The sequence below is a fragment of the Colletotrichum gloeosporioides genome (genome assembly GCF_011800055.1).
Source record: "Colletotrichum gloeosporioides strain Lc1 chromosome Unknown consensus_117, whole genome shotgun sequence".
NCBI lineage: Eukaryota > Fungi > Ascomycota > Sordariomycetes > Glomerellales > Glomerellaceae > Colletotrichum > Colletotrichum gloeosporioides.
In genome coordinates, this window is record NW_025544762.1 from 1,485,397 (window position 1) to 1,497,029 (window position 11,633).

Consider the following 11,633-nt stretch of genomic DNA (forward strand, 5'->3'; position numbering starts at 1 on the left):
CCTTTTCTCTTCCCTCAAAGCAGCGGCTGTTTTGCCTCTCCCTCTTCCGGAACGCCGTGGCCCACTCCGTCGAAAGGTTGTCTTGCGCCGATCCCGAATCACGCGAATCCTTCGGTGGCTCGAGTACAAGGGGCGCTTGGCTTTTGAGCACGGGACAGCAAAGCTACGACATCGCCCCCACACGTTTACTGGAACCACGACTTCTTGGCGGCCGTTTTGGAGCTGGCAGCGGCTGCCTTCTGGTTTGTCACCCGTCTGAACTTTTCGCGATTCCGGGCCTCGAGAAGGCCAACGGCGCCATCGTCCTGGAACCAGTGCTGGCTTCCGCCGCGGCTGGCTGGGCCGCTGGCGCCAGCGTTGCGGGTGGTCAGGGGTCCGCGCTCGTCAAACATCATCTTGACGCGCTGGACCTTGCGGAGCTTGACGAGACCGTACCAGCAGACGAGGAGGGAGAAGCCGCAGGAGATGGCGGTGACGCCCGCGAAGCCCCAGCTCGTCTCCTCGATGAAGTTTTCGAGGTTCATGCCGTAGAGGCCCGCGAGGAAGGTGCCCATGGCGAGGCCGAGGGTGCCTACGGAGAACTTGAGATCGAGCAACATGAGGGAGTTGCGGTTTGCGTCCAGGATGGCGCGGATACTGGGCGGAGAGTTAGCAAATGTGGCGTTTGATTCAAAGGGGTTTTGGTTCACTTACATCTCCTCGGTGTTGCGGATGCTGGAAACCAAGTTCTGGGCCTCCTGGACGATTTCGTCGCAAAGCTTGTTGTACGACTCCAAGAGCAGCTCGACTTCCGTGTGGTCGTCCACGCCGCGGTACAGATCGTGCGCCTTCTCGGTTAGGTACATGGCCGCGAGATCGTCGTCAGCCTCCAGCAGCTCCTCGATGGCGTCCCTCACGAGCTTGGCCTTCTGCTCAAAGGTGCTCACCCGCTTCGAGAGGATGAGAAGGATACGCAGCTTGTGCCGGTCGATGTCGTCCTCCAGCTCGCTGAGGACACGGATGACGGGGTCTCTGACCGATTCAAAGTCGGCTTCCAGCTCCGAGGTGACGGATGTCAAGACGGCTTCGAGAGCGCGGAATTCGTAGGGCAGGCCGTTGACGCCGCCGTGCGCCTGCTTTTGCTTCAGTTTGCCTTGCAGATCGTACATGAAGGCCGACTGCGGGTACGAGGTCTTGGAGCCGTATACATCGAAGAGCAGCACGCGGTCCTTCTTGATGAGCACTTTCAAGTGCAAGAGGTTGAGGAGAATCGCCGATTGGCGGACTAGAATGTGAGGCAGGTTGGAAGAGTCGATCTTTCGCAGATCACGAGGCAGAAGGCCGTACTGTAGCAACCCTCGTCAGCATATCGAGAACTCCCAAGGAATGTGCGCAGCCGAGTCGAACCTTTGCGATAAGCTCCGTCTTCTTGAACTCCCCATCCACCAGGATAACCTCGCCAGTCTCATCGACCTCAGTACATCGCAGCCTCGGTTCCAGTGCAGCTTTTGCGGCTAGGATTCGGCGATTGTTGAACATCGAGCCAGCCTCGCCGTCATCGTGAGCAGGGAGGTCATTGGGTTGTAGCGGTTTGGCCCCTCCCCTTCCCTTCATACCCCAAAGCCTCTCCTTCCATGTCCGGCGCGGGGCCGAAGATTCGTCACCGCAGGCATCGCGCCTCATGCATGTCGTGCTGAAGGAGACAATCGTTGCGCCACTGCGCTTGCGAGTTGCCCGCAGTGTGACGAGCTCGGGTCTGCGGGGCGAGGTTCGAAGCAACTCGGGTCCCTTGCAGGTCGTGGTAATCGATCTCGCAGCCGTCCTCGGAGTCCTCCTTGCGAGACACTGTTGGTTATGAGCCGCAGGTCGAGCCTGGCCAGGTCGAAGAGCAGCACACCGGCCCGGGCCGAACACTGACGACGTCTCCGTTTGCGATCGCAGGAATCGAAGTAGGCTCGTCGAGGGCACCGGGGTGCGTAATGACGGAGGCATCGCGAACAGCCGACAGGTCGCACACACAGCGGCTCAACTGAACATGCGCGAGGCCGCTTGCTGGCGGTCGTTTGAAGAAATATCGCAAACCAGCAATCGATGCCACGAGCTTTCCTGCTGCCAACACTTTTTTTCGGCCATTTTTCCGCGCAACGGGAAAGAGTTAGAGTCGGGTCCGCATGCACGGACCAGGTGATTACACACCGTCCTTGACATCATTGGTCACTGTGCTCACACTGTCTAACCCACAACATGGAAATCTCAAAGACCCTCTCTCACCAGGGACTTCTTCTGTCGAAGTCTGTGAAGGGTTTTCCTTAGGTTGGGGTATTAGCATCCTGGGGCGGCATACTGATTTACGAGCGACTCTTGCTTTTCGACATTTTCTTCTCATTCGCCGAGTTTTTGATAGCCGATTTGGTTTGGGGTATTCGAGGTTTAATATCGGCGGCTTAAGGTTTTTTCACTTACACCATCCTTACCTCAGCGTCGGCCATCTCTTGAACCATCCTCGATACCCCTCCTCCACCCGCCCGGCTTGTAAGTTCGGCATATTTCCAAGCCTCATATTGTTCTTCATTTTTTCTAGAATGAAGTCGGAAAACTGACAGTGTCTCAGGGCACTTGCGGATAAAGAAGAAAGTGGAACCGGCGTCTTCGTATGATGAAGTTGACTCCCATCAGAGTCAGAGGCAAACGCAAAGCCGCCTCGTCCCCGTCAACCCACCAACCGGCTCAGAAAAGGAGATCCCGTCTTGCGGCACGCCGGGATACCAAGCGCGCAACCCCGGTGGAGCACATGCCCCTGGAGATCCTCGAGCGCATACTACTCTTTAGCGAAAACCTCAACTTGCTCAGGTGTAACAGCAGAATTGGCGCCCTGCTTTCTGGTCGAGGAACTCTCATCAACGTCATCATCAGTGCCTTTCATTCTACCTGGGACTGCTGGTTCGGGGTCGACAGGCATACGATCAAGACTGTCTTGAAACGCGGCGCGACGGATGAGTCGAGGTCGTTCAGAAGATATGAGAAGTTTCCCGAACTCTTTCCAGGGGACCCAGAATTCCAAGCACGTACCTCACCTTCAACCATCATGTGAAATACTTGCTGACTTTTATTCAGTCTTCCGTGCTAGCCAGTTCATGGATCAATGTGGATTTGATATTTGAGGCCCGGCAGGTCTGGGCTTGGCGCTTCGCCCGCGACAGGTGGTACTCACATACCCATGTTGGTCCTAAGGATGAAGAATCAGATCAAAACATCACGATAAGCTCACCCCACGACCGAAGTGGTGGCTTCGGTCATTTCGACTCGAGAGATTGCTTCGAATATGACTGGGCCCTGTATGGTCTCAGTGGCGCCAAACCGACTCTTGACTTCTACGTTGATGTACACCCAAAAACAACAATACCTGACGATCTAATTACTGGTCCATGGACACTCGAACAACAAAGGTTGCTTTTCTGGCTTCGCAGAGGCGGCGGCTTGATACAGCCCGAAACTCAAACTTGGGAGGTGAGTTGATGAAGAGCACCGGGTATACTTAACAAACTGACGTGGTAAACAGACTCTCCGAATGGGACTGCAAAACGCCGTCACGCATCGCAATCCTGGAAGTCTAAACGGTCGGCTGATTCAAATGCTGCTCCTTCTGGACGACTTCTTCCCCTCCAGAGGCCTTGCGGAGAGCCAGTCTCTGTGGCCCCTCGACGTCCTGGAAGAAGAGCACGCCAAGGTGGAGAAGCTTGTCAGCGCACGAGAGCGCAGCACCGCTGGTCCCTTATACGAACTCATCGAGCTCGAACGACGAATGTTTGACTATCACCGTCGCGAGGTCGACCTCCTAACGGCGAGACTGAGCCGGTACGACCGCATGGGGCCGCAATCAATGGTAGCCGTTGGACTCGTTCCCCAACCCCGGAATCACTAAGCTATGAAGAAGTCTTGCGCTATTGTACATACCTCCGGAATTCCGTGGCTTGTAATTATGAATACTGTAATCAAGGGATGTGTTGGTTGAAAAGTAACCATTTCATCTGGGGTCTGTTGTGTCTGTTGAAATGGCACCGAGACTGAAGGGCACGGGGACGGTGGATGGCGGCATTGTGATGATACCACGTACGATCTATGATTAGGACACGAAAAGTTGAGCTATTGAAATTTGTTGAATACCATGCAAAGGTCAAAATGAGTGTTCGTCGTTGAATGAGTCTCATATCTCCACAAAGGCACCTCATAGCCCCACCACAACGGCACTGCTGGTCTCGATAGACTTCCAAGAAGATGTTTGAGACAGTGTCAGAGTTGAACACCTGATGCCAGATTTCAACATGTTTACTTGCCGCTTTCATCACCCTCAACCTCTTCATCCTCACCATCCCTTAGTCTTCTTTCTCGCGATGGCGCCTGCCCTGCTCATCTGTCTCATGACCATCTTTTATTTTCTTTGTCGATATGTTTCCAGACAACAAGTTTACTTCTTAGAGGATTCACAATAACAATGTATTCGCTGTGGTCTCTTCTAAGAGGTCTGACAAGTGCAAAAAGGTATCTAGGCAGAGCTCGCACAATATTCAGAAAGCAAGCCAGTTGCCAGTGGTCTTTCTCGCAATCTTCATAACCCTCTATCCGTCCGCAAGTGCTCTACTGGGTACACTGCACATCATCGCAGCACGTGATTCGGCCGACGTTGAGATCGTTGCATTGGATGGAACCGCAGAAGTTCTTCTTAGCACCGCCTGAGCCGCAGGTCTTGTCGCACTTGATCTGTTGGCAAGACGCGCTGACGCCGGCGGCGTACATGACGGCAGCGGTGAGAAGAATGGTGATCTTAGAGAACTGCATGTTGATGATGTTTCTGTAGAGTTGCTTGTATCTCGAGAACTTCTCGGAGCCCTAGCGCTTAGGTTAGTCCAAGGATCTGCATGCTCACCACCTGAAGATCCACTTACAATGAGATGATAGTGCTAATGAGCTTCGGGAAACAATGATAGGATGATGTGTGCGAATGATATCTAATGTGAAGGCCGGTGTTCAAAGTGTTGGATGCCGTCTTATTTGTACTGATTTGACCGTTTAGAATGGAGACGATGAATACGTACGTCCGGAGGGATTCTAAAGTTTAACACTAGTCAGTCCCTTGAACGGCATAGAATTTCTAGCTGTTCGAAACGACTATATCGGCTACCCCGGAAGCATCCCTACTAAAGAGTTACTCAACTATAGCAAAAATCAACTTGTACCCATGCCAGACTGCGCAAACCCATAGCATATGTACTGCATCAGGATAGCATGTAGACTTTGGTAACTACAAAGCTACCATTTCCACCCGAACCACACTTGGCAGCGACGTGCAGCTGTCAAACGAGCATGAGATGACTTTATCGAGTCATGCTGTACCACAGCTATAGGGTCTCTTCTGAAACGCGAGCAGAACACGGTAACATTTTGTGTCAGCTGCCTGGACGTGTTTTAGAAGTCTGGTGCTAAGTCACCGTGTAGGAAATCCCATTTCGCGTGTGACAGAGATAGAAGGACTGGACTTCTGATCCCCTGGACAGGCCGGCACTGTCGGAAGGGACACGACTCGGAACGAGCCACGTAACCTGGGTTACCATTGGATCACTTGGTGAGCAAAGCGGGCAAGGTCAGTAAAGTTAGTAATGAGCCAGGTGAGCCAGGTGAGCAGGCCTCACTAACAGGCTGAAGAGATGAACTGGGTAATTATGATATGCTCATTACCCAGTATGTAGCATTGGCTTAGGACAGCTCTTCGGCATTTAATCTAAGTATTTACCCAGGATAGGTGTAAAGTTTCCAATCCACCATCGTCGCGTATTGCTCAGAATAGTACCACCTTGAAAGTTCCCTGAGCCGTTGCGGTGATGTGGCTGCTTGATCTTGTTGACGAGTGCGAGACCGAGGTACTGAAAGTATCGAACAACGACAAGGAGAAGACTGCCAGGGCCGATACAAACTGTGACTACGATGGTAGGGAGGAGGGGGAGGAGCCACTCGGTGAGATTGAGAAAGCTCTGGCGGGTACTTTCCGGATGATAGTTGGTTCTGGTGAGGATCCCAACCGTAAGCTGGGGACATACGGCACCAACTCCCTTCTACGCTCCGGCATACTCTTCGGACCACTAGGGTATTCATGCTGTACTTAGACTCTATGCAATATCGTCGAGATCTTCATCTGCGATACAAGCATGCCAGGGCCGGTCTCCTATAGATAAGCTTGTCTTCACTGGCTTATCTATGGGAGATCATTTCGAGTTTACCAGTAGTTATGGTCGTCTATAGTGGTCTTCGACGCATAAGTTCGAGTGGGAAGCCAGCATTAGGCAGGCTCATTTACCACACATGAAGTAAAGTCTGGGCGGGGTTCGAGGCACTAATGCAGTGTAAGAAACAGCATCTAGAGACGTGCACATTGCTCTTCACTGCCTCATTCATACCCATCGCAAGTGAGCTAGACATCATCTTCTGCAGCCTGACTGACTGGAATAAATTGAATATATATTTCTCTACTTAGTTTCCAGATGTTTAACGTTGTTTTCCTAGAGCGTTGCTAAGCCCCGAGAGCCTTTTATCACGATCTCTATAACGAGGTTGCCGCCCCACGCTTGTCACATATGATATGATTGCATCCTCCAATAGAACAATGACAGCTCTTACATTCGGCTCTTACACTCGAGCAGATATTCTGCTTGTAATTGTCAGCGTTTGGATAAAAATCCTGAGAACTCAGCCCCGCAAGGTTGATGTCATGGCTTGGCCCCGGTGAGGCGCCCAAGAGCGTTTTCATACGTGAGGCATGAAATCCCAACCACATCTCCAAATATCCTCTAAATCTCATTGACCTATCTCCTTTACAAACTTTCTTTTCAACGTTTTGGACAACTCGATTCGCCTTCTCATAATGTCACTGATGGCACTTGAATCGACTCCCTCTGACGCGGATGCCTTCAAACGCGTGTTTCCCCTGCTCACTGTCGACTATGCTCAGCTTAAAACCCAATTGCGGATATCTAGTCTGGAAAGTCTCAGGCAGTTGTCGAATATCTTAGACGACGACCCAGCGACTCGGAGAGAGCGAGATCGAATTTGCCACAAACGTCTCCAAACTAGCAGCACCGCGATTGCGTCACTCGACGTGGACTGCAACAAACAACTACAGAAAGCACTGGCAGCAGTCACATACAGGGGCGGCTTTGAACTTGTCAACTTTGACGACAATACAGCCCCGATAAGGCTTTGTATCTGCTGTAAAGCATTCGTCCAACACCCCGTGTTCGAAACTTGGACGGTGGGGGATCTTCAAGGTTTAGTCCGGACACGGTCAGCGAAGAACCATCACGACACATTATTCCAACTAATTGATTGCTGTTACAACTCGCGACCTGGTTGCCGTCTGTGTTAAGTGCTTTGGCGCTCTTTCGGGATGAGTCGACGTGAGCCGGGGCACCGATACTACCGGTATGAAGAGCCGTTCAGGTTGTGTATCATGCGTCTGGAAAGCAGTAGCAATCTAAGCCTTGCTTCAGACATGGTCCAGTTCGTCGACAGACTCCAGCCCATGAAATGCCCAATGATACGCGTGAGGCTCCTACGTAAGGCCCATCCAAAACTCATCCCTGCCTGACTTGACCAGACTGACACTACGTAGGTCCTGAGGACGTGACGCGGAGAGACCAACCCTCTTATTCGAAAGTTGGAACTTGCACCAACTCTGAAACTGTCTTTGAACGGATCCACGAGTGGCTGCGTACGTGCTTTGAGAAGCATGGTGTCTGCCGCAGGTATCCCGCATCGTCTCAAACACCCACGCGATTAGTGCACATCGACTGGCCGAACAAGAAGATACGGGTGTTGGAATCCGTTGGCTCAAACCCTCAATATGTCACACTCAGCTACCGATGGGGTGTTAGCCGGTCCGCGTATAAGTTGACCGCAGAGACAAAAGTCAAGCTGACTTCAGAGAGCGGCGAATCCATGGACCGACTACCTAAGACAATCCAAGATGCATGTTTTGCTTGCTATCGACTTGGGTATCGGCATCTCTGGGTCGACAGGCTTTGCATAATGCAGGACTGCAAAGAGGACTGGGCCAGAGAATCTTCCAAGATGTCCCAGGTCTATAGGAACAGCGTTTGCACTATTTCTGCAAGCTGTGCGGCAGATGAAGACCGGGGGTTGTTCACAGACCGCAGCCATTTCAATTTCCAGCCATTTCATATCAGGATCAAAACATCACAAACTGAATCCCAAGAATCTCTGGTAATCATGCCCGATAATCAGCATGAAGGCCATCCCAGCGGAATGCTTGGATATCTGGCTAACCGTGGGTGGGTATTTCAGGAGAGACTTCTCTCGAAACGTACCGTCTATTTCGGCAAAGAGCAAGTATTCTGGGAGTGCAGCGAATTACAAGCCAACGAGTCGTGGCCCTGTGGACAGTCGCGGCCGCTTGGCGAGCTCTACGAACTGGAACTGGGCACACCTTATCATCAACATTATGTTCCACCGAGAATGGCCTTCGGGTCAGCGGCAGCATGGAAGATATCAACGATGTGCAGTAGCATTTGTGGTATTCAACGGTTATTGTTGCATCTTTTGCACTGGCGAGGGCAAGGACATGGAGCAAAGAATTATCGGAGTACTTCGGCGCGAGTGGCACGAAACGGGGATCCTTGGCCGAGGATCGTGGCGGACTACACCGAGCGTATTTTCACTTTCGAAGACGACAAATTACCTGGGCTCTCTGGGCTTGCAACCGATTTCAACAACAATCACAGAAACAGCCAAGACAAATACTATGCCGGATTATGGAAGTCTACCATTATTCAAGACCTTTGCTGGCAGGTTGTCAGGCAGGGCAGCAAGTACTCCCGTACGCGGCAAACAAAACTCCCTTCGAAGTACAGGGCGCCGTCTTGGTCCTGGGCCAGCGTGGACTCCAAGATCCAATATGAGCGCGGCGTTCAACGAAAGGCGGTATTCCTAGTGGACTACAAGGATATCTGCTTGTCCTACGCTAGCAATGACCGTCATGGTGCGATCTGCGACGGGTGGATTCAGCTCTCGGGTTTCTTGAAGCCTGTGATAGTCTCCTTGTATGACGACAAGAGAAAAGCTCTCTTGTACGGACCCAAGAGAGAAAAGTTAGACTTGTTCTACAATGCATATGCTGACTTCGACGTCGAAGATCCGGCTGACGAGACACAAGTGTTTTGTTTACCAATGATTCAACCGGACAACGATAATGAGGTGTATTTCCAGTTTCTTCTTCCAAGAGGAACAAGTAAGCATCCGCAACCAACGCAGAAGTTGTTGGGGCTAGCGAAAGAAGGACCACAAGAAATTCAGAGGGTTGGCCTGGGATCTGGACTTATCAAGGATGAGACAGCATTTGCTAAATGGCTTTCGCAGAGTCCTAAGCAGGATATTGTAATTCGTTGAACTGACTCTTCCCATGCCCATAGATCGCTCTGAGCTACTTCACGAGACGGTTTACCTTCTGAAAACTTACAGGCTCGTTTAGCGTCAATGATTGTCCTGAGCCCTCGTCTCCCTTTCTGTCCTTGTCATCCGTGAGGGCCCAACTTTCTAGAAGCCAACAGAAGCAAAGACCAGCAACCCCCTTACTGCATAGGAACATACCAAAGGGCGCATCAAGATATCAGCCCAACCACTCTACCCGCCATAATCCAACCGGCATACCACACCGGGACGTCGGATCACTTAACCCGGCCGCATGTATCCGACGCACTCACATCTGTAACCCAGCGGCACGAACACACACAAAGGACTTCCCCAATCCGTCTCGCCGACCATCTTCATGCAGCTTCCCCTCAAACGCCGCGGGGCCCAGCACGCCGTATCAGGTAAACAAGGAGGGGAAAACGCATGGCATCAATAGAGAGGACATATGACAGAATCGGACAACACACAAAGCATCGCATCAATATTGGGAGACTTCTCGTCTCGTAACCCTTACACTAGGTAACTTCAAACCTCGCCGTTCGGCGTGAGCAACACCAGCCCCGACCTCAAGCGCGCCGGAGACTTCTGCTCGGGCTCTTACAAAGCAAACCTCCCGGACTTCCCGGAAGAATAGGCACTGGGTCATCATGATCCATATCGCCTCCGCCAGGCAGACCGAAAGCCTGCGCGGGCAGCTGGAACGGGACCACCGTCTGCCTAGACAAGCACCTTGTCAAGCCAGGCCAAATGTTCTCAACCTTGTCGAAACACACGATACTTTGCACGCGGGCATGCTGCGCCGCCCCTTCTGCCTAGCAGAAACCACACTCGTCAAAGGAAAGTCAGACCTCCATGCCCCCCCATCGTGACCTGCAAGAAAAAAAAAAGGTNCGTCAAAGGAAAGTCAGACCTCCATGCCCCCCCATCGTGACCTGCAAGAAAAAAAAAAGGTGCCCGAGGGTGGATGGTGGCGGCTGCTCAGCCGGTTTCCCTGGCCCCAAGATACACACATTGAAGGAGTCGATGTTGAACAGGCACCACTCGGTCCCTACACCATCTTCACCGCGGCAACCATTTCGGGAAACAAAATTTTCAATAAGAAAGTCGTGCTTGGTGCGTCTCCCTAATCCCTCATAATGAATCATCTCATACGGGAGATGAGTCCACCAACCGTAGTCTAGACCGTGACCTTAACTGCATCTACATCCCTCCCCGGCACCTCGCCGCGGGATGCACATGTACACCTCGTCAACTCACCGTGAATGACCGTCAAAACACCTGCCGTCGCCCAGGCTAGCGTAAATCGGTGTCCCTGTTTGGTAAGGAATATCAAACCACCCATTATTACGACACCACCGGGTGAAGAAAACATCCCGGAGGAGAAGGGAGGGGGGGCCAACGTTGGTCGTCGCGCAGGGTTGCCAGGCGGTCGGGCGGTGTGACTCACTCACCTTTCGACCCCCATCTTATCGCCGACAAACACTTGGACGACCGAACCCAGCCCTTCGGCGTTACCCACTCCATTCATCAGCGTCCTGTCAAAATGCGTCTCACAGTGAAGCGCTCCGGTGGTTCGTCCAGTCCATCGTCATTTGGGGCAGATTTTTCCGTCTTCGGCGGCAGCGCGAAAACAAGGTTGTAGCCCAAGATAACCAGGAACCATCATCATCGGGCTCCGTTGCGTTGGCGGAGGGCTTTGAGGTATCCGGGCCGGCGCGCTGTCACCCAATGTGACCTTCGCAACCCGCGCGACCGCCATGTCATCGCACATGTTCGGAACCGTTCCGTCGAGCTTTCATCATTCATGAACCTAACGAGTTAGTGAACGGCACCAGAGGCCGCAAAAGTAAGGCACATACACGCAAAGAGGCGCAGAGGGCTGTTTCCAGCTTGTGAGAATGGTAATATGATAGGTCGCAGGCAGAGCAACAACTGTTGTTTCTTTGGTTCCAATAAAGCTGGCTATGAATCTCTCGAATTATAGCTTCATCGCTTAATGTGTCAAGTTTGGTGTGTACCAATAAACATGTGTATGATATCGATGCTTTGTCATCGTTCATTTTGTGTGTGTGGTCTTCCAGCTCGTTAGACTCTTTTCGCGTGGCTCCCAAGTCGGGGTTGTCATCGTGACCTGGGAGGACCGCGTACAAAAGTAGTATCGAGACGTGTCTCGTTCA

At 52.1% G+C, this 11,633-nt stretch overlaps 4 protein-coding genes across 4 annotated transcripts; 2 read left to right on the forward strand and 2 right to left on the reverse strand.

Annotated features, from left to right (window-relative positions):
• Nucleotides 1-185: 185 nt before the first annotated feature.
• On the reverse strand, nt 186-1,971 carry GCG54_00009347 (Mitochondrial inner membrane magnesium transporter MRS2; the record flags this gene model as incomplete). Its single annotated transcript, XM_045409295.1, has 3 exons — nt 186-636; nt 694-1,325; nt 1,387-1,971. 3 exons carry the CDS (start codon nt 1,969-1,971, stop codon nt 186-188), a joined length of 1,668 nt encoding a protein of 555 aa, XP_045256540.1.
• Nucleotides 1,972-2,635: 664 nt separating this feature from the next.
• On the forward strand, nt 2,636-3,901 carry GCG54_00009348 (uncharacterized protein; the record flags this gene model as incomplete). The annotated part of the gene is made up of 3 exons (XM_045409296.1): nt 2,636-3,044; nt 3,107-3,486; nt 3,539-3,901. 3 exons carry the CDS (start codon nt 2,636-2,638, stop codon nt 3,899-3,901), a joined length of 1,152 nt encoding a protein of 383 aa, XP_045256541.1.
• Nucleotides 3,902-4,544: 643 nt separating this feature from the next.
• Nucleotides 4,545-4,815, reverse strand: GCG54_00009349 (uncharacterized protein; the record flags this gene model as incomplete). The annotated part of the gene is made up of 2 exons (XM_045409297.1): nt 4,545-4,595; nt 4,660-4,815. The coding sequence occupies 2 exons, from the start codon at nt 4,813-4,815 to the stop codon at nt 4,545-4,547; spliced, it is 207 nt and encodes a 68-aa protein (XP_045256542.1).
• A 2,952-nt stretch (nt 4,816-7,767) lies between these two features.
• On the forward strand, nt 7,768-9,432 carry GCG54_00009350 (uncharacterized protein; the record flags this gene model as incomplete). Its single annotated transcript, XM_045409298.1, has 1 exon — nt 7,768-9,432. A coding segment is annotated over one exon (1,665 nt), but the record flags the coding sequence as incomplete, so codon positions are not given.
• Between the last annotated feature and the right edge of the window lie 2,201 nt (nt 9,433-11,633).